Raw genomic sequence first — 20,937 nt, forward strand, 5'->3', positions numbered from 1 at the left:
GACCCTCGGAAAGCTTCCTGGGGTTTTCGAGCTGCGGTTTCATGCAAACAATGGTTGCAAATGCCTTTTTTATTTGCTGGTGTAAGCGATGTCATCTTCTACAATGTTAGAGGTGAGTCAACGTAGCAGTCCGGGTTTATAACGTCGTGTCACATTTGGTACATTATTATACTCCATCATATTGAAAGCGCTACTATGCAAGCTTATCGGTCCTGGTGTGGCATTATTGGCCTCTCCCTATGTACAATACGTAGTGATCCCAAAGTCAAGTCCCGAAACAAATATTACCGTGCGAGATCCCGAGCGAAATGGAAAAAGTCTACACTAGAGCTGTTAACGCCATATTTGTAGATCTGCAAGACGAAGGTTAAGGATGACTAGGCAACAAGGAGACACGGTTTAAACTCACGTAATGCGAAGCAACCCAGCTCGAGAATAGAGCGCGTTGGTATGTTTCGGGAAGCCTCTCTAACAGGGCGTCGAGACCGACCTGGTCTACTAGGGTGGTGGGTATAGCGCGTCTCATGACACCCCTGCGGCTAGGTACATCATCAAACAAGTCAGAGAGCTCAAGCTCTGCCTGCAAGTTATTGAGCCTCATTGACAACTCGTCTGAAATCTGCGTTCGGGGCTTAGCGCCTTGAAGGCGGGCGTGCTCACGCCAAATACAGTGGAACTCCGCTGCGGCATTCTCCGAAATTTTTTCTTGAATCTCTTTGACGTATTTTTGATAGAAGTCTGAAGGCTTGGCGTCCTTGAAGATCATCAGGTCGAGGTATTCCTGGGTCGTGAGGGCGAGACCGGCAAGCACTTCAAGTGAGGAGCTAGTCACACCACCTGAAGCAAGGTCTAGACCATATAATAGATTATAAAAAAGTAATCTCACCCTTGTTCGCACTAGAGTCCTTGAACAACACAACCTTGCGTTTCTCCAAGTGCAACCTTGCCTGCTGAGTGAAGAACAAATTTGCACCCTCGACGATGTACTTGAAGTGGGGTTTGCCTTCTGTATCCGTCAAAGCAGCAACATTAGAGATGTTCACGGCTTCAGGACTGAATGGTCGTCAGCTGGTGTTTTGTACAGGTAGTGACGCAAACATACCGTCCACCGCAAGGCACAAAAAGGTCTGCCCTGAAACGGAAATGAGCACCATTTCTGAAGTCGGTACCGTCCAGAACGATTTCGCCGGCTAACAACAGCACGTGAGATAACAACGAACTTTGAGAAAGCCGAACATACAGGGTAGCTTAACGTCCTGTTCCTCGACCTTGACAAGGTACCCATCCTTGCTCAACTTGGTCTTGTCAAAATGAGCGACGGTCAGGCGATGTTTGGCAAGGCGGATGAGCTCCTCCCTATTGATACCTGCAGAGTCGGCAAGGACACCACTGCCATCGATAATAGCAACGGTCTTGTCGGAACTCAAGAGTATCTCATTTGAACCAAGGTCTCCGTCTGCAAAATGTCAAGGACGACTTTCAAAAAGTAAAGACGCAAACATACCAGGACCACCTGTCTGAACCTTTGTGATGTCTTTCTCCCTTAGTCCAAGCTGCTTGTAAATGCCAAGCACATATTGACGAATAGACAGCGACGTCATTCCATATGTATCATGGGGAATACCACCCAAAAGCTCGGCACTCTTGCCGGTGGTAAATGACTTCCACCATGTCTCGGCACCACGATCACGAGCGTGCAACGCTGCCCAATCCATCATGTCTGCTGTGCCCTCTATACGAGATGTCAGTCACCTGCGTGGTACATCGGACACGCAACCCTACCATCAGGGCCGAAGAACAGCAACTCCGGCTTTCCATACAAATCAACCAGGCGTTCCTTAATCCCTGGAGTTTGGCCAGGGATAAGCAGGTCGATGACAGCCTAATTGAATAATCAATATCTATCCATTGATGCATAGTTGTGCACTTACATCGACATATTTCTCGAAGCAGCGTCTAGGCGGCGCTCCAAGACTGCATGAAAGGTATATAAATATACAAAGATGGGAAGTGAAATCACGCACGAAGGCAAAATAGTACCCTTGGCGCCTCCTTCCGGAATGTCCTTGTTTTTCAAAGATTGAGTGGCAGCTAATCCGTAGTTCTCATCGAACAACATTCTCTGGTTGATCGAATAGTTCCTGATTGCATAGAACTCAGCTGCAGGATTCCGAAGTCCAGAAAAGGCGCACGTACTCCTTGTTCCGCGACATGACGATTCGAATACCACCGCGGGCAACATCTCTGAAGCGGATGTGGAAGCCACGGAATTCATTACCGATGATGATGAACATCCCAAAAGGTTTGTTTGGATATTCAATCTCAGGCAAAAATTCAGGGGCGAGACGGAACGACAGTGCGACCTTCGTCGGTTGATAGAAGTTCGTCTTCAAGATGTGCCTACGAGAAGGTCAGCTACCAATCAATCATTCGTTTTCAGACTCACTTGTTGAAGATGAGGAAACTCTCGAGAACTTGTAGATCCTGCTTGTTCAGGACTGTACGCCTGATTTTATCGTACAACTCAGAGTCAGACAGGGGTTGCGTGGTTTGAAGACGCTGGTAAGAGAGAGTAGGACTGGGTGCATCTCGTCAGAGTCACCTAAGGCAAATACATGAGCAGACTCACCCGAGCTGCGATGCCTCATCTGCAGCTGGATAATGTACCATGGCGAAGTTAACATAGAGGAGATGAATCTGTTGGGAAAATATTAATGTGACATCCCAAGCGAAACTGGCAACGCACAATTTCCGCATGTGCATGGATAACTTGAGCAATACTCTCCCGCGTGAAAGTCTCCTCCCTGAAGCGTCTCTTGATATCATTGAGAACTTCGGCGTGTAAGGGGTTCGAATCATCCAGGATATTCTTGAGGTGGAGATACGCAGGACCCAAGCGATTGCAGAAGTGTTGAGCGAAAACCCAACCACAATCTAATAAACAGTTAACTCGGTTCCTGTCTCAAAAATGTTGAGCATACAAGCATAGGTCGCCTCTTGCACAGCATGTCCTGAGTTGACAGAATCGAGGAAAAAGGGGTTGTCGGGAAGACAGTAAAGCAGGGACGCTTCTTTCATCACCTGGAATATGGAGTGCTCGATCGGCGCGCCGGTTGAGTTAGGCATCGGATTCAGGTATAGAGAGATGATCGTGATTCCATTGGAGAATTGCTCTACATACTTGCGGGCCGAGTACAGCTGGTAAAAGTGATAGAGGTTCGATAGAGCGCTGCAAATGAGTTTAAGGCTGCTGTGCTATAACATAAATAGGTTAACACACCTAAAGAAACGGGAAGTGCCGCCCATCTTGTATCCGATGACAAGACGCCTCTCACGAGTGCCTTCAACTTCAAATACTTCCATGACAGGACCGTAGCGGCTCTCGACTTGCCACATGATTTTCTGGTACACTTCAAGAGTATGCGGGCTGGCTTTCTCAAGGAAAGCAGTGTCGGAGACCGTACGGATATCGGTGAGTCCATCAGTCCGAGTTGAGGGGGGTGGTGGGGAAGGAAAGTTGCACTTGGTAATGAAGTAACAGCGCAGCTGTTGAGATGCTGTTGCCGATATGGATCCAGTGGATCGGAAAGTCTCAAGGCGGTAACAATTCGACGGAGTTGAGTTATCGAGGTATAAGGAGTCGATTCTGTATCAGGCACAAAATTGGCATAGCAATTGTGAGCCACATCAGATAAACATACCTGGATTCGCAGGTAGCGCCAGGCCCTTCGGTAGAAGTTAGGCCCGGTAAACTGGTGTGAATGAAAGTCGCCCCATTTCCTTTCTCGTCGATCTTCTCGAGGTCGATGACGAGCTTATTGAGATCATGCTTAGTGTAGGCGAGCACCTTAGCACCAAAGAGTGCGATGATGTGATCAGATATTACAGAGGGCGATTCATTTTGAAAGTAGGTGTCATCGATGCCGAGCTGAGAGTAGAACCAGTTGACCTCATTTGCGACCAGCTCGCGAGGAATGAAACCCTATGGATGTGACGCAAATATTAATGATTGCTGTGACTTAGAGAGATGTAAATTGCATTACCTTGGCAGCGACATCTGCTTGCACCTTGGCGCGTTGTTCTTCCTTGCCTTTGAAGACTGGGGTAGTATAACCTGGCAGATTCTTGACGCGCTGCAAGGATGCCTCGCTACTAGCCCTCGAGCTTGCGGTAGAAAGACCGTTGATGAGGTGAGTCATGTTTGGGAGAACTCCCAGACTGGGATGAGGTTGGGACGGCGTCGAGGACATCGTCTAGCAGTGATTATAGACGTCTATAGAAATCTACAGGAAAATCGCGTCTACTTAACCAAGAATCGATTGATGCGGTGAATCGGGGGATAACAATGGTTTTAATAGTGACAAAAATCAACCTGGTATTTATACAGATTTACGGACCATAACTCAAGTTTTGAGCTCTCCATAATTGTACGGATCTTGTGGCTGCCAAGGTATAATCTGGTATGCCGGTCAAAATAGTGACAAATAAAAAGAAAAAAGGGACAATTCGGAAAAGGTCGCTTTACCAGGTACCAAGTCTCCGATACTATGCTCAGTAATTGATGGGATATATTTTGAGGAGGTCAGGCTGAGCTCAGGTGTCGAGTTGACATCGTACATATAGGTTCATCCAATATTTAGTCGTCATGAAACTGCCCCTTGTTGTTTCAATCCGGCTCTTCAAGGTGCCCGATAGCGGACTGGAAGCTCCGTTCCCCAGACGGCGCTGACACGATTAATCGGCGGCCAGGGGTTCAGCCTTTGGCATGATTGCTACCGACAGTCTAATAGTAGTCTGTCTGTCTGGACAGTCGTAACTGATTGATGCATGGCAACCACTTTAAGGATGAGTTCATCGAGATCAATCTGCAAAATTATTTCGAAATCAATGAGCAAAAATCAGAACCCATTGCATGCTTCGCAGCGTCATATTGAATCATCGAATCGCATCATGGGGTTAAATCGCACAGGCGTGAAACCGCTCATATGTCCAAATCCGCTACATTATGAGGCCGGCGGACCTGAACTCGTGCTTTACTGCGTAACGTTACAGCTAGTTTGCGTCTCCGAAGCACCGAAACTGTATATGCCACGACACAAAACACATCGCCCGTTACTATGTATTTCTTTTCAGCCAAGACGTGATCAGGACAGTACTGGTCGTTTATCGCCCAAATTTCTCCCAGCTAGTATTTGTTGTTGCACAATATAGATGTAGGGCTACCATATTCATGGCACTAGTGCTGCACATCATGCATCATGGGGCATGTGTGCATGTTACAAGGCGCTGTTGAAGCTTGAAGGCTTGAAAACCTAAGCTAGCGGCTCGCACGGTCCGGTCCATGTCTTTTAGCGACCTTAGCTTCGTCACTGACTCACAGCGTCGTCCCCCGAACCTAATTTTTGCGATTGAAGTTACGATATCTCGCATTCTATTCAAAAATGCCCCCTGATGCTACCCTTCATAGCACCGACGCGTTGAAGAATGGGCGATGGAGGGAGCTATGCAAAAAATCACTCACTTTCAACTTGAAGGACTAGACTCGAGTCCGAACGTGCTACACACACTGCAAGGTACATGATGCATCGTGACACATTCATGGAGTCTGGACTCGATGTCCTATCCGGAGATATGCTTTCGCACAACTCGCGAGAACGGTTGGTCGAAGGAGATGTAGGATTTCGTGACTGATTCCGTGATTTAGACACATCAGCCATACCCTGAAGGAATTGAATGCCGCCCGGACCGACCAACGCTGGGGCTACGTGATTGGTATGGGCTGGCTTCCGCCTGTCCCTGTTCGACTTCGATTAGAGCTTCCATGGAGTCTTCCGAGAACGAACCTAGCGAGTTTACTCAAGTATCTACTAGTTTCTACTGTGCCAATCCCGAAGGTCATCATGAGTAGATGGTTAATTTGTAAATCCGTGGCCTAATGCCCCCTTATATATTCGAGTGACCTGGCAGCTCCTGAGGCAGCACTTTGGGCCGCGAATGATATCACTCACTTGAACCCTGTTATAATCGGAAAGCGCCGTCTCAGTCGGCAGAAACCCTTCAGAAGCCTTGCATGGTAAACTCCGGGTTGGTACTTCTCGGAATGACCTTTCGACCGGTTCTGCGATGCTCCGGAAGGTCTGAGCAGGAAGCAGAGACTTTCGCCTTGCTTGTAGACTTGCGAAAGTGTGTGTGTGTATTTTCGATTGAATTAAAGGTATTGAGGAGCATGCAACTTGCTTCGAAGATTCGAAATCGAATACTCTGAAGGCTCGGACTACTTTTGCCAATGGCCTAGTGTCGTTGGTAGGATTTTATAGCTTCCGTGACTACCTAGTACTCAGATTGGCACAGGTGTGAAACGTACCGAGGGTTTGGCGTGACACAGTAGTAGTCTGTCCTCGTCTGAATGGGTGTGAGGATCCAAGGATCAGCCTGCACGGTTTAGTCGCAGTTGGGGTTAACCAGTTCTCGCATAAGATAACACAGATGCGGAGCCTAAATCAGTGTGTCGCCCTCACGAATGACTTGTTGAAACATGATTGAATCGTATGGGAGTCCGCGGGAATGCATGCACATGATGCAGTCGTACCACCGCAAATTCCAGGGATTTCCCTGAATTTTCGCATTCAGTCAGTACGATCCTCATCTAGGGAAGCTTTTGAATCTGACAACAAGCTGTTGTCGATTACGATGGCGAAGATGATGTGGGATGATGCAACCTGGGATGTTGTGCCGGCCGGCGAACACCCAGTTTTGTCAACCGGGCTCCGGCACGACCGGTGGAACTGAGCCTAAGCCCTTCAGCCCCAGACTTTGAATTCGATTTCGTATAACTGACTCGCCTGTTACCATGTTCCTCTCGCGCCTCGTAACGACTGCAAAACAATTCTCCACATCTGCCATTACCAGTTTCCCCAAACTCAAGACGCACAGTGGGACAAAGAAACGGTGGAGGGCGCTCAGCAATGGCAAGTTCAAACGCGTACGTGCATCTCCCCGTTCCTCCCGTCAATCTCGTTCAGCTCAACGACGCGCGCAGGCACATGCAGCACACGTGCATTTGAACGTCACTAAGAGACCAGGGCGTAAAAACGCACTTTGTCAGACAGCATATTCCAGCGGAGCGCAGACACCAACCTTGAAAAAACTCATGCCCTACGCCTAGCCTTACTTATTCTATAGGTTGGTTCCTTATTCTGAGCTGGGAAGCATCACACTCATCACCTTCAGATACTCTGTACTTCTCATATAATCAACGTCTGTTTTACCAAGAGTGGATGTCTGCGATACATACATGACACCTCCTGATGACATATGTTGGTCTAACATCACAGTTCCGATTTGCATAACTGTCCCTCAAAGCAGAGGATTGGTCCAGGTGCACTTACCATCACCGTTTCTGATAGGTGGTCCTCAGATACACAAAAAACACATCATATTCGACGAGGAAGGATACTCGGGATTCAGGAAAAACGCGGTGAAGCCACTGAAGTCACTAACGCTTCAATGATTTTATGGTTCGAGCTTGTACAGCTTGAAGAACACGAATGCGTAAGTGCGTGGTCATACGGTCGTTCGTGCGTGTCTAAATTGATGCAAAGCTGACAGCATCAACTGCATGATGGAGAAGTGGCAAGTGATATGGCAGCCACATGTGGTCCCCGGCTGGTTTTTGGGAGCGTTCCATCTCGGTTAGGCCTATGGATTGATCCGATCAATGCTGCGGGGTTTCATGGCTCTCGGAAAACTGATTGCGCCGGGATAGGTTTGGCAGGGCTATATTAAGGTTTCCGAAAACACTTTCAGCTTTTATGGCCTTGCACGTTGCGCGTGATACTGATTGCAGTTCCATAGCCAAATATCGTTTGACTCAATAGTTAGGACATCTCCGTTTTCTACTTGCATCACGATGCTCACTTCCGTCAATCAAGGCAGGAACGAACATCTCCATAATGTTCGGTAATAAAAGTGCCGAGTTGTCCGTATATTTAGCAGGAATGCAATAATTTTCACATTCGATATCTCGCCCTCACACCCGTCCATCGAACATGACACCAATCTCGAATGATCCCACTCAGTGGCGGATAATCGGTTCGAATATTTATTACAGCTATCTTATACGTTCGTGAAGATTCAGTTATGGGTGATGTGTCCACCTAACCATGACTGAGGGATCACAGTTGCCTCTTCTGCTGTATTGATTTACGATTGGGGTGAGCAAGATAATTTTTGAGACTCACTGATGTCCTTATGATGTTTCAAGCACTTACATTCGGACAAGAGGTAGGGGTGACGCCATTACCGAAATTGCCATCTCACTAAGAATGTGCTGAAGGTCGAATTAATTTGGGTGGGCAGAAAACACGAGCACGACGGGATAATACAACTGATTCGTGCAGAAGCAACGTTGGTCCCTCATGACAGTGTTATATATGAGTGTGCGTAGTTTGTGTTATTAATATAAGTCCAGTTGACAAGGTGTATTGACTGAAAATATTTAGGTGCGTTACATGGGAATAATATACGCTATGTATGTTTATAAGGCGAAAAATCTGCCCTGTGCTAATAACCCATCTCTCGTAACCAGCGTCATCATGCTGGGTATGTCTCTCCATATACACCGCGTTTGTTTGTTCTGACTGGTGGTATATAGTAACTCTTCCGTCAAGCTCGGCGACAGATGTAGTGAGTGGTCTACACGGACGCCTGTAATTCACGTCTAATCAAATGCACTCTTGTGTAGGGGTAAGTCAGATTCTTCAGTTGGTTAGTTCATGGCATGATGACCGCGCCAGCTGTGAGTTTGCTTGGAGCTTTGATCCACCCAGACACATCACTACCCGTTTTCTCAGGCAATTTTACGTTCTACATCATAGATTGGATGGGTTTTGTCACAGCTGCCATACTGGGTGGTGAGTTACTCAGTTACAATGCCATCTGTGATATTGACTCGACCGAAATGTGCTGCAAGTGATCACGATCGCTCGATTGCATGCTATGCATCAGCGATCCAGGAAGATGCTGATCTTTCTTGTTGCTGTCTTCCTGGTCGTCCACATTGCCTGCATCGTGATCGGCACAATAGGCATCATGCATTTCGCAGGAGGTAAGCTTTGATTATGGACTGAAGAGAAATGTGCCATCAGGCTCATTGGTGAATAACAGAGGAGCTGGTACTCCCTGGCGTCTATCTGTGCGATTATGGGATAAATGGCCGACTTCTGAGGACCGTGGTTTGGGCACTCTACACTGTATGGGAGGTTCTCGTGTTGTGTCTTGCAGTGCGGATTGCTGTAAAACACTTCCGTGAACTGCAACAATTCGGATCGTCGACAGGACGGACCGTCAGTAATTGTTTCAAGGTGTTACTACAAACTCATGTGGTGTACTTTGCAAGGTGAACTCGATTTCAATGCAGTTGTATTCTCTACTGAAGCTCCGCATATGCTAGTTTTATTGGTGCCTCTTGCTTCAGCATCGGTTCTCTCTCTTCAAACATATCGGTAGGTAGATCTGTCGCTGATATCTGCATGTGACCATTATTCACAATTTCTTTATGTAGACCTCAACTTCCACGGGAACCGTGGTTTATGATGGCATTCTTGAAATCCTCATGGTTGTGCAAATGTTTGTACTGGGACCAAGGCTCATCCTTAGCGTTCGTGAACATCACGCTAAGCTCGTATCTGACTCCGATGCAGGAACCACCTTGGCTTCGATTGTTTTCCAGGAACGCGTCCATGTGTCAACTAGCAGTGGTGTATAGCATGAGAAACGCTCCAGCACATATTAAGTACTCATGTCCGCCTACATGGAATCATCGTGCCTCTCACTGGAATAAATCAGCGAATCCAAAAGGACCCACCGTCAACTCCTCGGTCCTTCCAAACCCATTCACTGTATTCAGACCGATTCCTGTACTAGCCTGCAAAGGCCGAGTACGCGTTACACTTTCCATCTGATAGTTACCTATTATTCATGCACGCTTACTTAAAGTCATCTCGTCTTCGTTGAATCGCGCGTCTAAAACGGCCGGCAGGAACGGCGGACTGGTGGGGTACGCCTTACACCAGGGCATTCGCGGATTCAGAGATGCGAACAGGGCACCGGGGGCCCTTAGACTAGATCGTAATGTCCTACATAGAGCCTGCTCTGAAAGGACACAAATTGGAATTTTTTTAAAAAAAGTACTCATGTCTCCCAGATCATCCAGAATGCAAATAATTATACGAGAACACTTCGCGTTACTCTCATTAACTGGTTGATTGACTATGTCGAACTCGGGGTCATGCCTGACCAGAGGACAAAGTTCGTTAGACAGCAATCGGATGGAAGCTTACCACACACTATCGAAGAAACACTGCCTTCTCCGCACTTAAAGCAACCCAGGCAGCTTCATGAATGACACCCAATCCAACACGTTCCATCAAGCCCTTATTCTGACTAACTGCCATGACATGTAACAAATATCATCGTAAACCACAAGACTCTCCTCGTCGTGCATGCCGCGCAAATCATTAGTACAGGAAAGAACGACGAACTCGAGGGAAGTTGACAGGGCAGGATCCAATGGCAGGACGGCAATGCTAAACCAAGTGTGAGGGGAAGATGTGGTGGAGAGAATATTAAAGAGACCATGGTGGACGGTCGCACATAATTCTCGGTTTTCTTCAGTATCTCGTCGCGCAATGCCAAAGTAGCTGGAAGCCATGTGAAAATGAGCGCACCTACTTCTAGCGGTCGGATGGGTCAACTCCGTTGAGTTCAAGATCCCTCGGTGAGCAAAACTTGTAGAGTTCACTTCCTTCCTGGGCTTCGAAACGACCCCAGGGGCACGGTGAACATCAAGCTGCACTATATCGCCACTGGTCCACGTTGTACCGAAGTTCAATAAGCGATTCTTTCACCGACGGTTTGCCACTACTGGTCCGAGTTCCCGCATACACACCCGCCGACATGTAGATAACGGTGCCACGCCATTCAGCCCATGCCCAAGAAGAGTGGAGTATATCTTTCGGTGGGAGTGTGCGCTCCTGATAGGTCCAACAACGCGTATTCCATGGGGAACAGAGCGACAGCTTGCTTAAGTCTTGAAGGGGCCAAATATAGATAAGCGAGTCCTTGAACAACCTCGATACGGATATGTTGTTGTAGCGTTTTAGTTCGTGGACGGCATCCTAAGAGAGGGTCTCGTGCTGAAACTCTGATACAGATCTCATATTATTCGTGATGCCATTGTATACGTGGCTGCTAAATAGAAACTTGGCAACGACCCAGATCGCTGGTTCTTGGCCAGAGCTGAACGGTAAGTTGATTCTTGAACGAGCAAGTAGTGAATGACATGAGCAGTGGGAGAATATTTAAATTCAAAGTTGATAGAGTCTGCACACAGTACCAGACAGTACCGTGGCCAGGGCCGAATTCTAGGGCCCGCACACGACGAAGGATGATCCAAACTCTGACAAAGCAAGTTATTGTTAGTAAGCTGATTAGTAGGCTGTGGATGACATAAGCAGTCAGAGAAGGTTCTTGAAGTTGCCCTGTGAGGGTGCTTGCGTGTCGGTGGACGCGCGTCTGGCCTTTAAAAGCTCTGAACTCGACCATCACCACCACCAAACATACCATGTCTTCCAACGAACACGAAGCTCAACTTCTCGGCCTCGGAACGCCCTGCTCATACCCTCACTGCTCTCTCCTCGACTTCCTTCCATTCAAATGTCCACACTGTCCAGGCAGCCCTACCTTCTGCTCGGAGCACTTCCATCCACACTGCACTACCGCACACGCTCACCTGGACCGTGTAGCACCAAATTGCCCTCTGTGCAGCGTTCCCGTCGCGATTCCGCCCGGGGAGGACCCGAACGTGCGCATGGAGAGACACATCAGCCGTTTCTGTGAGGTGATGAATGCTAGTGGTAGACAGCAGGGAAAGGGCGGTAGCAAGATATGTGCCAGGGGAAAGTGCGGTAAGGTACTATTTGCGCCCATCGGGTGTGATGTGAGTTGAACGACTGTTAATTTGGTGTTGTAATAATACTAATGAGGGTCACACAGAAATGCCACAAGGAGTTCTGCCCCCAGCACCGTTTCCCAAATGATCATAGCTGTCCGTCGCTTGCTTCACACCGGCCGAACACCAGTTCCACCTCAAAGCCATCTATCAGACAGAATCCTGTTGCAGCCACTCCCAGCTCATCCTCAGCCAAATCTGCGCCTACGGCCTTAACCATACCCGCCCCTTCATCCAAACCGACACCAGCACGATCCCTTTCCAAGTTTTCCATCCCAGTCTCCGTCTCTGTCCCAGATGTATTCTCCAAGTCTGATCGGTGAGTACACGTCCGCTTTCCGCGTCTCAGTATCAACTCATAACGCACCAGCGTTTCTCCTGCGCCTGTTCTATCCACCTCCCCTGCATCCACTTCTGTATCGCCTTTGTCCGCAACCAAACCTTCTTCACCAATCATCTCTCCCAAACCTGCGAACTGCGCCAAATCAAACTTGTCTAATTTCCTTGATCCAATGTCTTTCATCCCCCCATCAATCTTCGCATCTGCTTAATGTCACTCATCACACTATGTATCAACACATCTAATGTCTCGTTGTATCAACATCTATATATCCTTACCTACAGACGCGCAAAGGAGGAGCGTGCGAGCAGACACAAAGCCATGACAGAGCGTGCCAAGAGGGGTCTTCTCACAGAAGAAGAGAAGCTCATCCTCGCGGAAGAAGAGGCAGCACGCGCGCAGCGAGTCAGAAAGGACAAAGAGTGTCATGTCATGTAGCTTTCCCCTCTAAACTCGACTTTTGACGCTAAGAACTTCACATTGTACCCATATACTACACCGTACACAGATCTTCGCCGCATTTGACCGACCTTGTATTTCCTCGAACCGCTCTTAGATTTGAGACTCAATCACACTTCTATCTTCCAGCGTCTACAGCTCCTGAGGGACAGAGCTCACGCATGGTTCAAGCTTAATATCCACCCCCCTTGTGCAAAAATCTCTATACCAGAACAATTCCTTCACGAACTAAAATCAGCAATACGGGTTACTAACGGACGTCTCTGTCTCTGGGACCACAATAATTAGACTCGGTCACGGTCTTCCCCACACTACCAAAGGTCTCGAAAAAGACAATCACGCGTGATTTGTCTCCAAGGTCGTTGCGTTCAGATGCTGACGCACACACCTTCGACGTGTTCATGGACCCAGCGCAAAATCTGATTGCCGTCGCGTATGCTATTACTGCGGATCATCTCCGGTGGGGTAATAAGAGGTTCTATGATGACATTGGAACCTTGGATGGAGGTTGTATCCACCCCCAGGCTGCTGGACAGACACTTTTTCTGTTGGACCTCAGGCTGCCTGGATGCAAGAACGTCTTGATCGAAATAGATGATTGCAAACTCAAAAAGGGTTTAGGCAGGCATGTTGCTTTGTGGCGCTCCCTGCTGATCAGCAATGCAACTTCCATTCAAGTCCGGGACCTCAGGCTGTGGGAGTTGCAAATTTGGGACTGGAAACACTCGACGACATCCAGTGAGTCTCGGTCAGGAATATTAAACAAGATGGTCTTGAATCTTGATAGCTGACATTTGACTTGGAGCGTCCTCACCCTAGAACGAGGCGAAATAGCAGATTTTTGTTTCCTTGGACACGATCGATTGCTGGTTTTCAGCCACAATTTGAAACTCTATTCCATTGAGGATATGTCACAGGCACCGCAACTAGTACTGCTGGCGCGCTTCATGATGGCTGTCCCAGCGACGAAAATATTTTACGCAGAGTGCACCTGTCCCGTGGATGATGGCACGCAACCACTGATGCAAGCCCAACACCTCGGACACTGAGCTATCAACTTTTAATATTAACCAATGTCTCATACTACGCGACTTTCGTCTTCATCATTTCCACTAGGATTTTCTTCGATCCTGACATGGTAAGGGAAATACCGTGGACAGACTGGGGCCCCTTGAATTCTCGTGTGTTCCGGAAATACGAGGGATACCATGTTGGCGTTGGCGGAAATCGATGGAGGAAGATGATTCCTGGTATGAACCAGAGTTCAGATTTCACGCGATGGACTTCAGCCCGCTGGCTGTTGAGCGCCGGCAGGGTCTTGGACGAGTAGTGAAAGAGCCATCTACGATAGACATCACCGACTCACTGCCGCGACTCATTGGAAAAGGTAACCTTGACGACGAACCTGCCTTATGTCGAGGTTGTATTGGACATAAAATTCGATAATTTATTTACCAGGATGTGGATGGATATGGACAGAAAATATCTTTATGAAGTACGCGCTCCCCATTGTTTCAAGCACTGCCCATGTCTGACATATTGGTTTTATCAAGTATGATCAAGATCCTACGTTTGGCCATGTGCATGAACATCCTACGTTCGACGTACGTCGTTGAGATAGCAACAAGGGCGGGAGAAAAGGTAACGCCTACCACATACGTCATCTGACTAGTAGGCGAGTCGCAACTACATAGGAGTTAAACCAGACCAAGTTGGCAGTAGAATACTTCTATGTCAAACCCGTAAAGCAGACCGCGCCAAGAGGCCCACAAAAGTGAATCTTCGCACAAGAAGGGGCACACACGCAGGAGATTGGAGGACCGAATGCAGGACGGGTATCTCGTCATGTGGTTCTCTGACTTTCGCGCTTCTTTGTATACTACAGTGCATACGTATGCTACGCGCATGGGCCTGCCCCATGAGCTTGTGTTTCATTAAACTCCTCTCCGCTTGGATTGCTACGACACTAGTAAAAACACAACACCAACGAACAACACTAATAGCGGTACCTACTCTAGGAATGCGGTCGGGGATAAGTCGACGAATAACACATGAAACGAGTGAAGACAGTAAGTGAAAGGAATGGATACAGTCAATGCATGTTCACAGAACCACAGGACGAGAAAACTGTGATGGAGAGGAAAGTTCGTAGGAGGTTGCAGATTGCATAGAACATGAAGTATGCAGCAAGAAAACGGAACGTCATAAGTGCAATGAGAAACGTAACGTGCCGTTGCGGGTAAGAGTCAGAGTCCTTGGGATGCAAAATATGCGCGTGACTTGTTCATGTGCAGTGCTATCGTCGGACAAAGAAGACCACCAAAATGATGAAGGGGATGTATGTAAACAGCGACACCACGGACATGACGCGACACCGGAACCGCCATGCTTTTGCATCTAGTATCAGCACACTCGTCAGCTCGACCCAAACCCTGCATTATATAATCACCCACCATGCTCGATCTGTGGATCATCCAGTGAAACGCCCTTCTCATCACCAACAACGCGCGTGTGTGGCGTGCGGAGAAAGAGAGCAGCAACCCACCAGACAGGGAACAAGGCGAATCCCACAAAGAAGCACCACGCATGCACAGGCGACCCAGGCTCATCCTCCGTACGAGAATGCAGTGTCCAAGGCGTCTCTGCAAGTTTCTTCGGTGGGCGTCTAGGATCTCGCATGTGAAACTTGCCAGAAGGTGCGATTGAAGGCGCATGCGGGGACACGAGCGCGCTGATAGGGATAGACGCCTGAGACATGCTTTGACGTCTTGCGTGATTCGGATTCTGGGCGATCGAGTTGGTGTGAGAGTTCTTGTTGGGTGTTTGTTGGGGACGGGTTGAACGAGTGGATGTGGCACGAGAGGGTACGCTAGGACTGGAGAGGATACGGGCGCTCGTTAGGCTCGACCAGGAACCGAACTTGCCCGCCTCGGGCGCTTGCTCTAAATTCGTGCCGTGGCTCTGGATGGAGGAGACAGGCCGCGAATGGATGGGGGTGCCGAAAGGAGAGGACGATGATATACGGGGGCGCTTGCGGTGGTACGATGATGGTGCGTGTGATGAAGCAGAGAGCTTTTGACCTGCACAATGAGATTAAGCAATCATTTCGCGCTCGGATCCGTCGGGAAGGGGCAACGTAATAAATGTACGTACTTCGATTGCTCTCTGGGACGGCAAACGTTGCGCGCTGGGCGTCCTTTTTCTGCTCGGGCGGTGTGGTGTCTATGTCCTCGGCTTTGCGTTTGCCTTTGGCCTTGTCGCTATGGTTGCGGGAAATGGGAGTAGGGGTACTTGGATCAATGGTGATTGTGCGGGAAGTACGTGCAGGTGTGGGAGTCATGGTGGAAGGAGGGAGGAGGAATTGAGACGATGGACGACCTTGTATTTTGCTTGGACCCACAGGCACATCTAGTCTCGAAGGAGTATAGTTTGGCGAGGCGGCGCCATCCGGAGCGACGGGAGTACCATTTGGATTCGCAGACATGCGCGGGTCCGCGTAACTTGCTGGGTGGCGATGGTGGAGAGGAGGAGGAAGAGTAGGTAATGGGGATGGAGATGGAGATGGGGACTGGGATGCGCGTTCCCCGCCTAGAACAAATGAGTGAGTAGATGAAAAGAGTGACTGAAGTGAACGCATGAGAAAGTACATGGATGAATAGAAAGAAAGACAAAATGCGGAATCCGGAATGTGTGGCAGAAAGTAATATCTGAGTGCCGTAAGCACTAGACTTACCTTGGGGAGCTGGGGAGCGTGGTCGAAGTGGTGAAGGTGATGGAGAAAATGATTGTTGTATGAGCGTCTGATTAGGAAATTGAGCCACGCTGCTACCGCGTGTTTCGGACCCCGGACCTGGGACACCGCTTCGGGATGCAGATGGCCGATTGACGAGACCAAGCCCTTCACCCAACGAAAGCCGCAGCATTTCGCGCGATACCTCTGCGGGCCATGCAGTGTTTGAATATGAGTTGACACCTTCTGTAGCTTGCTGTGCACTCCAAGAGGCACTGTTGCGTCGACGGGGTCGGGCTTTGTCAGATATTGTTCGGGCGCGGAGACGTTGTGCAGCAGGCTGCTCTTCCGAGGAAGGAGGGAAGGCATATTGCACCTTCGGGAGGCTCGCAGAGTGTCGGATGGATCGGTCGAGTGTCATTGATAGCGATGCAAAGAAATCATCACCAATGCCAGACGGGATCCGTGATGAGCGTTTGGGAAATGAGTCGGATCGGTCTGCGAAACCTGATACTGTGGGAGTAATACCATTAACGTGTTTGTCCTTGAGGCAAGATGACAAAGCCGGGTGGCTCAAGGGGGGCAGAGGGGGTGGAGGCGATGGATATGCAAATGTAAACATGGGCCGGCTCTCGGGTGTCGGATGGCCAAATGTTCCGGGAGAGTCAAATCCCAGTTCACGAAGGATAGGTGTAGTGAAGTATGCAGTTGGGCGAGTTGTCGGAGACGTATTGGATCGTGGTCTATTGGGTGTTCGTGGATGCAGTCTAGAGGACACGGAATCCGTTGGCGATGATTTGGAATGGATGGATGAATTGCTTGTGTGATCATTGTCGGGTATCATCAATGTGCGTCCCCTATTGCTTGTTTGTGCTAATATATCGCGAGGCGCTATAGAGGATCGTGACACACTATGGGAGCTCACGATAGAGCGCGAACTTTCGGCTGAGCTGAGGCCTTTATCATTCTTATTGCTGTTACTTCTTTGCAGCGAAGGAGAATATGACGTTCGTCTGGTAGTGTCTTTGGTGGGACTGAGGTCTGCAAATACTGGTACCATCGGGGAGCTGCGTACTCGTCTGCGACCAAACGTGGACCAGTCCCCAGGCGCAGCCAGGGGATCAATGGATTTGGACTCGCTTAGAGTTGTTTCATGGGCTGGTGAGTCTGATCCAGGTTTATCCACTTCGCAGACACTCTCGGAGATGGGTTTTGCCCGCAGTATATTGCGAAGCCCCCAGCTGCTGACATCCGCAGTGTGTCTCCGAGTTCTGGGACTCAAGCTGCGAGGCAGAGATTCTGAATTATCGATGTCCAAAAATGAACTCGGATTCTCGAGAATCCTCTTGTCTAAGCCATGACGCACTGCTGAGGATGTTTCAATGGTTGAATCCACACCATAACTGAGGGCAGGAGTGGGCGGGACGATGAAGCAGTTTTCTGGTTGTAAAGGTGGAGCGGCGGAATGGTTAGTAACGCCTCGGCCTCGGATATGAGAGAGGAATGAATGCATCTCTCGCCAGATACCCCTGCTACGCGGGTCAGTGCGGCGCATAAACGAGGATCGTCAGACGTACAGTCACTTCACCAGTTATAAGGCCCTCAATCGAACGCGCTGAACCTGCGTTCCTGGGGACGGTATGAACAGGACCTATAACTGTTGCACGTGAATCGTAACTATCGCCTATCGCCAAGCAACCGGGCAACAAAGGCCGACCTAAACCAGCACGAAGGCAACAGTCGTGCGCCTATCCAACGAACGTTGACTAGCTGAACGGAGCTGAGAGAATCACCGTTCCCTGTTCCGGATCAGTTCTCCGAGTAATAGAGCACTAGATCAGCAGCCATAAGATTCAACCCCTTCTCCAGGGGTCGATTCCATTTACGCGTCGAGGTCACATGATCATCGACAACTGATTACATAATCAAATACTTCAAATGAGGCAGTGGCAGTGGCAGCTGCACATTCAGACCGTGACCGCACTTTCCATCAAGTTGCCAGCTGTATCCTTGATTTTGCCCACCATGGATCGCTTCGACTCCCTGGCGAATACCCTGTCAAACATGACTGTTTATGATCTCAAGAGCATGTACAACCAAGTACGTGGCGACGAAGAACAGAGCAATTGCAATTGCACATACTAATAGTTGTCGATGTAGGCCAAAAATGTTGTGCTTAATATCAGCGAGATGGAGTCCAAGGTCAGGGAGGCGACTAATGATGAACCTTGGTAAGCATATCATGACCAAGCTCAATGCAGGGCGTAGTGGTCTCACAAGACAACGCAGGGGCGCCAGTTCCACATTAATGCAAGAAATTGCTCAAGGGTTAGTGACTTTCTATATTATAGTGAACGACAATTGAAATTTTGCATAGGACGTTCAACTTGTAAGCCTATTGCTCCAGGGTTCCGACTGTATGCCCCACTGATGTACCCTAGCCAAAACTTCAATGAGATCATGCCATGTATATATGCCCGGTTTATGGAAAAAGAGGCCCGGCAATGGAGACAGATTTACAAGGTAGGCTGTTCGTGTTTTATTCAGCCCTCTCACCAACCTATGCCCACAGGCACTCCAACTACTCGAATACTTAATCAAACACGGCAGTGAGAGAGTTGTCGACGACTCTCGTTCCCACATCTCTACGCTCAAGATGCTCAGAAATTTCCATTACATAGACGACAAGGGCAAAGATGAGGGCCAGAATGGTATGCAGTCGACAGCGAACCAATGGACACCTCTGACGTGCTGCGCATATAGTCCGTAACCGGGCCCGTGAACTGGTAGACCTATTGTCTGATGTAGATAACATCCGCACGGAGCGACGGAAAGCGAAAGCCAATCGCCATAAATACATTGGCACTGGGAACGATTCTATGAGTTTCACCTCGGGTGGCAGCCGCTTCGGCGGATTTGGCAGCGATAGCTTCTCGAGTGGAAGTGGAGGCTATTATGGCGACAGAATGAGTGGTAGAGATGGTAAGAGTCTCGTATGTCTCATCTCAAGAATCATCATTTGCTCACGTTGTGTTAGATTACGGAGGCAACTCTGGTTTCAGAGATAACAATGGTAGAAAGGACTTTGAGGAGTACACTGCTGGGGACGACGAGACTGTGGTCAGACGATCTGGTTCTGTCAGTAGGAGTCATACTGGATCCCGTCAGGGCACACAGTCAGTTAGTTCTCCTGTTCGTCCAGCGCAACCTGCACCCCCGAAGCCGAAAGAACCCGAGGTCGATCTCCTGGGTAGCTTCAATGACGAGCCGGTGGCCGCTGCCAGCGTCAATCTCGTGTCCAACACGAACAAAGCCCTTCCATCCGTGGGTAATGTCAATCTCGACGGTGAGGCGCCCATCAGAACGTTTCTTTCGGAAAACTGAGGAGTCATGCAGATGATGATTTCGCTGATTTCCAAGCTGCACCGTCTTCACCCGCGCCATCTTCACCTGCCCCGACATCTGCCCCTCTCCCTACCAAGCCTACGTTGATGGAGATGCTACGGAGCACCAGCCCTCCTGCCAATCGGGCACCCATGATGAGCCCATCATTTGGATCACAAGTTCCTAAGCCCGCTGCGTTTGCCAACACTTCTGTGAGGGCGCTTTCTCCTACAAACAGGCAATTTTCCCCTACTACTGCCGGTGGGTCATCCGGCAACTTGTGGTCTACGTCGACACCGCTGTCGCCTACGACATCCGTCCGAACATCCATGTCAGCTGTCCCAATCACCCCCGCGGTTCCACCCCAAAAAGCGTCATCCGCCGCACCTCCGAAGTCGTTATCGAACTTCGAGGACTTGTGGTCGTTGTCCCTAGGTACATCATCGACGACCTCGACTATCAAATCTGGAAACACTGGTAAATCTATTAAAGATCTCGAGAAAGAGAAAGCCCAGGCTGGTATCTGGGCATCGAGTCACAAGCCAGGTGCAACCCAGATGGGAATGGGCAGCGGATTTGGGAATTTTGGTGGTATGGGTACCTCCGGAACTTCTTCTGCTTCTGCGAGTGGTGGAGAAGACCTATTGCTGTGAATTATGATTACAGGCTTGATCGTGCAGTTCAGGGGGTTGGAATGGACGATGGGTGCTTGATGGGTGCGGTTGCTTGTTTAATGTCGCCACGTTGGTTCATAAGTTTATCTGCTATCAAATTTTGCGGACTGATTTATGTTGTGTCCGTGTACAACAACTCTGTCCAAGCTCCTAGACCCATCAAGCTGGGGAACAGTTGGAGATATAGGAGCCATCATTCCACTTCCTCATCTTTTCCTCATCTCCGTTGACACGCAAGTCTAAGGGAGAGGTGTAAAAAAAGCAGAACCAATCATGCAACGATATCGCCACGCTCTGCCATGGTGTCTCCACGTGATTCTTCCGTCTTGGACAGGTGACA

General features: G+C 49.1%; 7 protein-coding genes across 7 annotated transcripts; 3 read left to right on the forward strand and 4 right to left on the reverse strand.

Moving 5' to 3' along the window:
* Positions 1 to 51: 51 nt before the first annotated feature.
* Positions 52 to 4,420, reverse strand: DFJ58DRAFT_766964 (NADH-dependent glutamate dehydrogenase). Its single transcript, XM_041388835.1, has 17 exons — positions 4,044 to 4,420; positions 3,702 to 3,982; positions 3,281 to 3,646; positions 2,982 to 3,229; positions 2,747 to 2,934; positions 2,630 to 2,697; positions 2,447 to 2,578; positions 2,197 to 2,400; positions 2,025 to 2,141; positions 1,932 to 1,974; positions 1,783 to 1,882; positions 1,505 to 1,732; positions 1,241 to 1,456; positions 1,103 to 1,190; positions 887 to 1,053; positions 410 to 837; positions 52 to 353 (listed from the first exon to the last, which is right to left on the reverse strand). The coding sequence occupies exons 1-17, from the start codon at positions 4,248 to 4,250 to the stop codon at positions 285 to 287; spliced, it is 3,150 nt and encodes a 1,049-aa protein (XP_041248517.1). The 5' UTR covers positions 4,251 to 4,420; the 3' UTR covers positions 52 to 284.
* A 352-nt stretch (positions 4,421 to 4,772) lies between these two features.
* Positions 4,773 to 5,936, reverse strand: DFJ58DRAFT_911388 (uncharacterized protein; the record flags this gene model as incomplete). The annotated part of the gene is made up of 5 exons (XM_041395229.1): positions 5,844 to 5,936; positions 5,522 to 5,796; positions 5,379 to 5,395; positions 5,021 to 5,185; positions 4,773 to 4,865 (listed from the first exon to the last, which is right to left on the reverse strand). Exons 1-5 carry the CDS (start codon positions 5,900 to 5,902, stop codon positions 4,773 to 4,775), a joined length of 609 nt encoding a protein of 202 aa, XP_041248518.1. The 5' UTR covers positions 5,903 to 5,936.
* Positions 5,937 to 6,424: 488 nt separating this feature from the next.
* On the forward strand, positions 6,425 to 7,307 carry DFJ58DRAFT_83885 (uncharacterized protein). Its single transcript, XM_041392486.1, has 3 exons — positions 6,425 to 6,982; positions 7,040 to 7,182; positions 7,231 to 7,307. The coding sequence occupies exons 1-2, from the start codon at positions 6,851 to 6,853 to the stop codon at positions 7,163 to 7,165; spliced, it is 258 nt and encodes an 85-aa protein (XP_041248519.1). The 5' UTR covers positions 6,425 to 6,850; the 3' UTR covers positions 7,166 to 7,182; positions 7,231 to 7,307.
* A 4,316-nt stretch (positions 7,308 to 11,623) lies between these two features.
* On the forward strand, positions 11,624 to 12,788 carry DFJ58DRAFT_653633 (uncharacterized protein; the record flags this gene model as incomplete). The annotated part of the gene is made up of 3 exons (XM_041381753.1): positions 11,624 to 11,998; positions 12,055 to 12,329; positions 12,635 to 12,788. 3 exons carry the CDS (start codon positions 11,624 to 11,626, stop codon positions 12,786 to 12,788), a joined length of 804 nt encoding a protein of 267 aa, XP_041248520.1.
* Positions 12,789 to 15,105: 2,317 nt separating this feature from the next.
* Positions 15,106 to 16,149, reverse strand: DFJ58DRAFT_653616 (uncharacterized protein; the record flags this gene model as incomplete). Its single annotated transcript, XM_041381750.1, has 3 exons — positions 15,106 to 15,206; positions 15,263 to 15,889; positions 15,963 to 16,149. The coding sequence occupies 3 exons, from the start codon at positions 16,147 to 16,149 to the stop codon at positions 15,106 to 15,108; spliced, it is 915 nt and encodes a 304-aa protein (XP_041248521.1).
* Positions 16,150 to 16,705: 556 nt separating this feature from the next.
* Positions 16,706 to 17,209, reverse strand: DFJ58DRAFT_627557 (uncharacterized protein; the record flags this gene model as incomplete). Its single annotated transcript, XM_041381141.1, has 1 exon — positions 16,706 to 17,209. A coding segment is annotated over one exon (504 nt), but the record flags the coding sequence as incomplete, so codon positions are not given.
* A 1,303-nt stretch (positions 17,210 to 18,512) lies between these two features.
* Positions 18,513 to 20,731, forward strand: DFJ58DRAFT_84088 (uncharacterized protein). Its single transcript, XM_041392648.1, has 9 exons — positions 18,513 to 18,639; positions 18,700 to 18,770; positions 18,829 to 18,867; positions 18,917 to 18,928; positions 18,981 to 19,062; positions 19,112 to 19,250; positions 19,303 to 19,521; positions 19,577 to 19,885; positions 19,936 to 20,731. The coding sequence occupies exons 1-9, from the start codon at positions 18,565 to 18,567 to the stop codon at positions 20,574 to 20,576; spliced, it is 1,587 nt and encodes a 528-aa protein (XP_041248523.1). The 5' UTR covers positions 18,513 to 18,564; the 3' UTR covers positions 20,577 to 20,731.
* Positions 20,732 to 20,937: the final 206 nt, after the last annotated feature.

This window comes from Suillus subalutaceus (assembly GCF_016647625.1).
Source record: "Suillus subalutaceus strain FC151 chromosome Unknown DFJ58scaffold_13, whole genome shotgun sequence".
NCBI classification, from domain to species: domain Eukaryota; kingdom Fungi; phylum Basidiomycota; class Agaricomycetes; order Boletales; family Suillaceae; genus Suillus; species Suillus subalutaceus.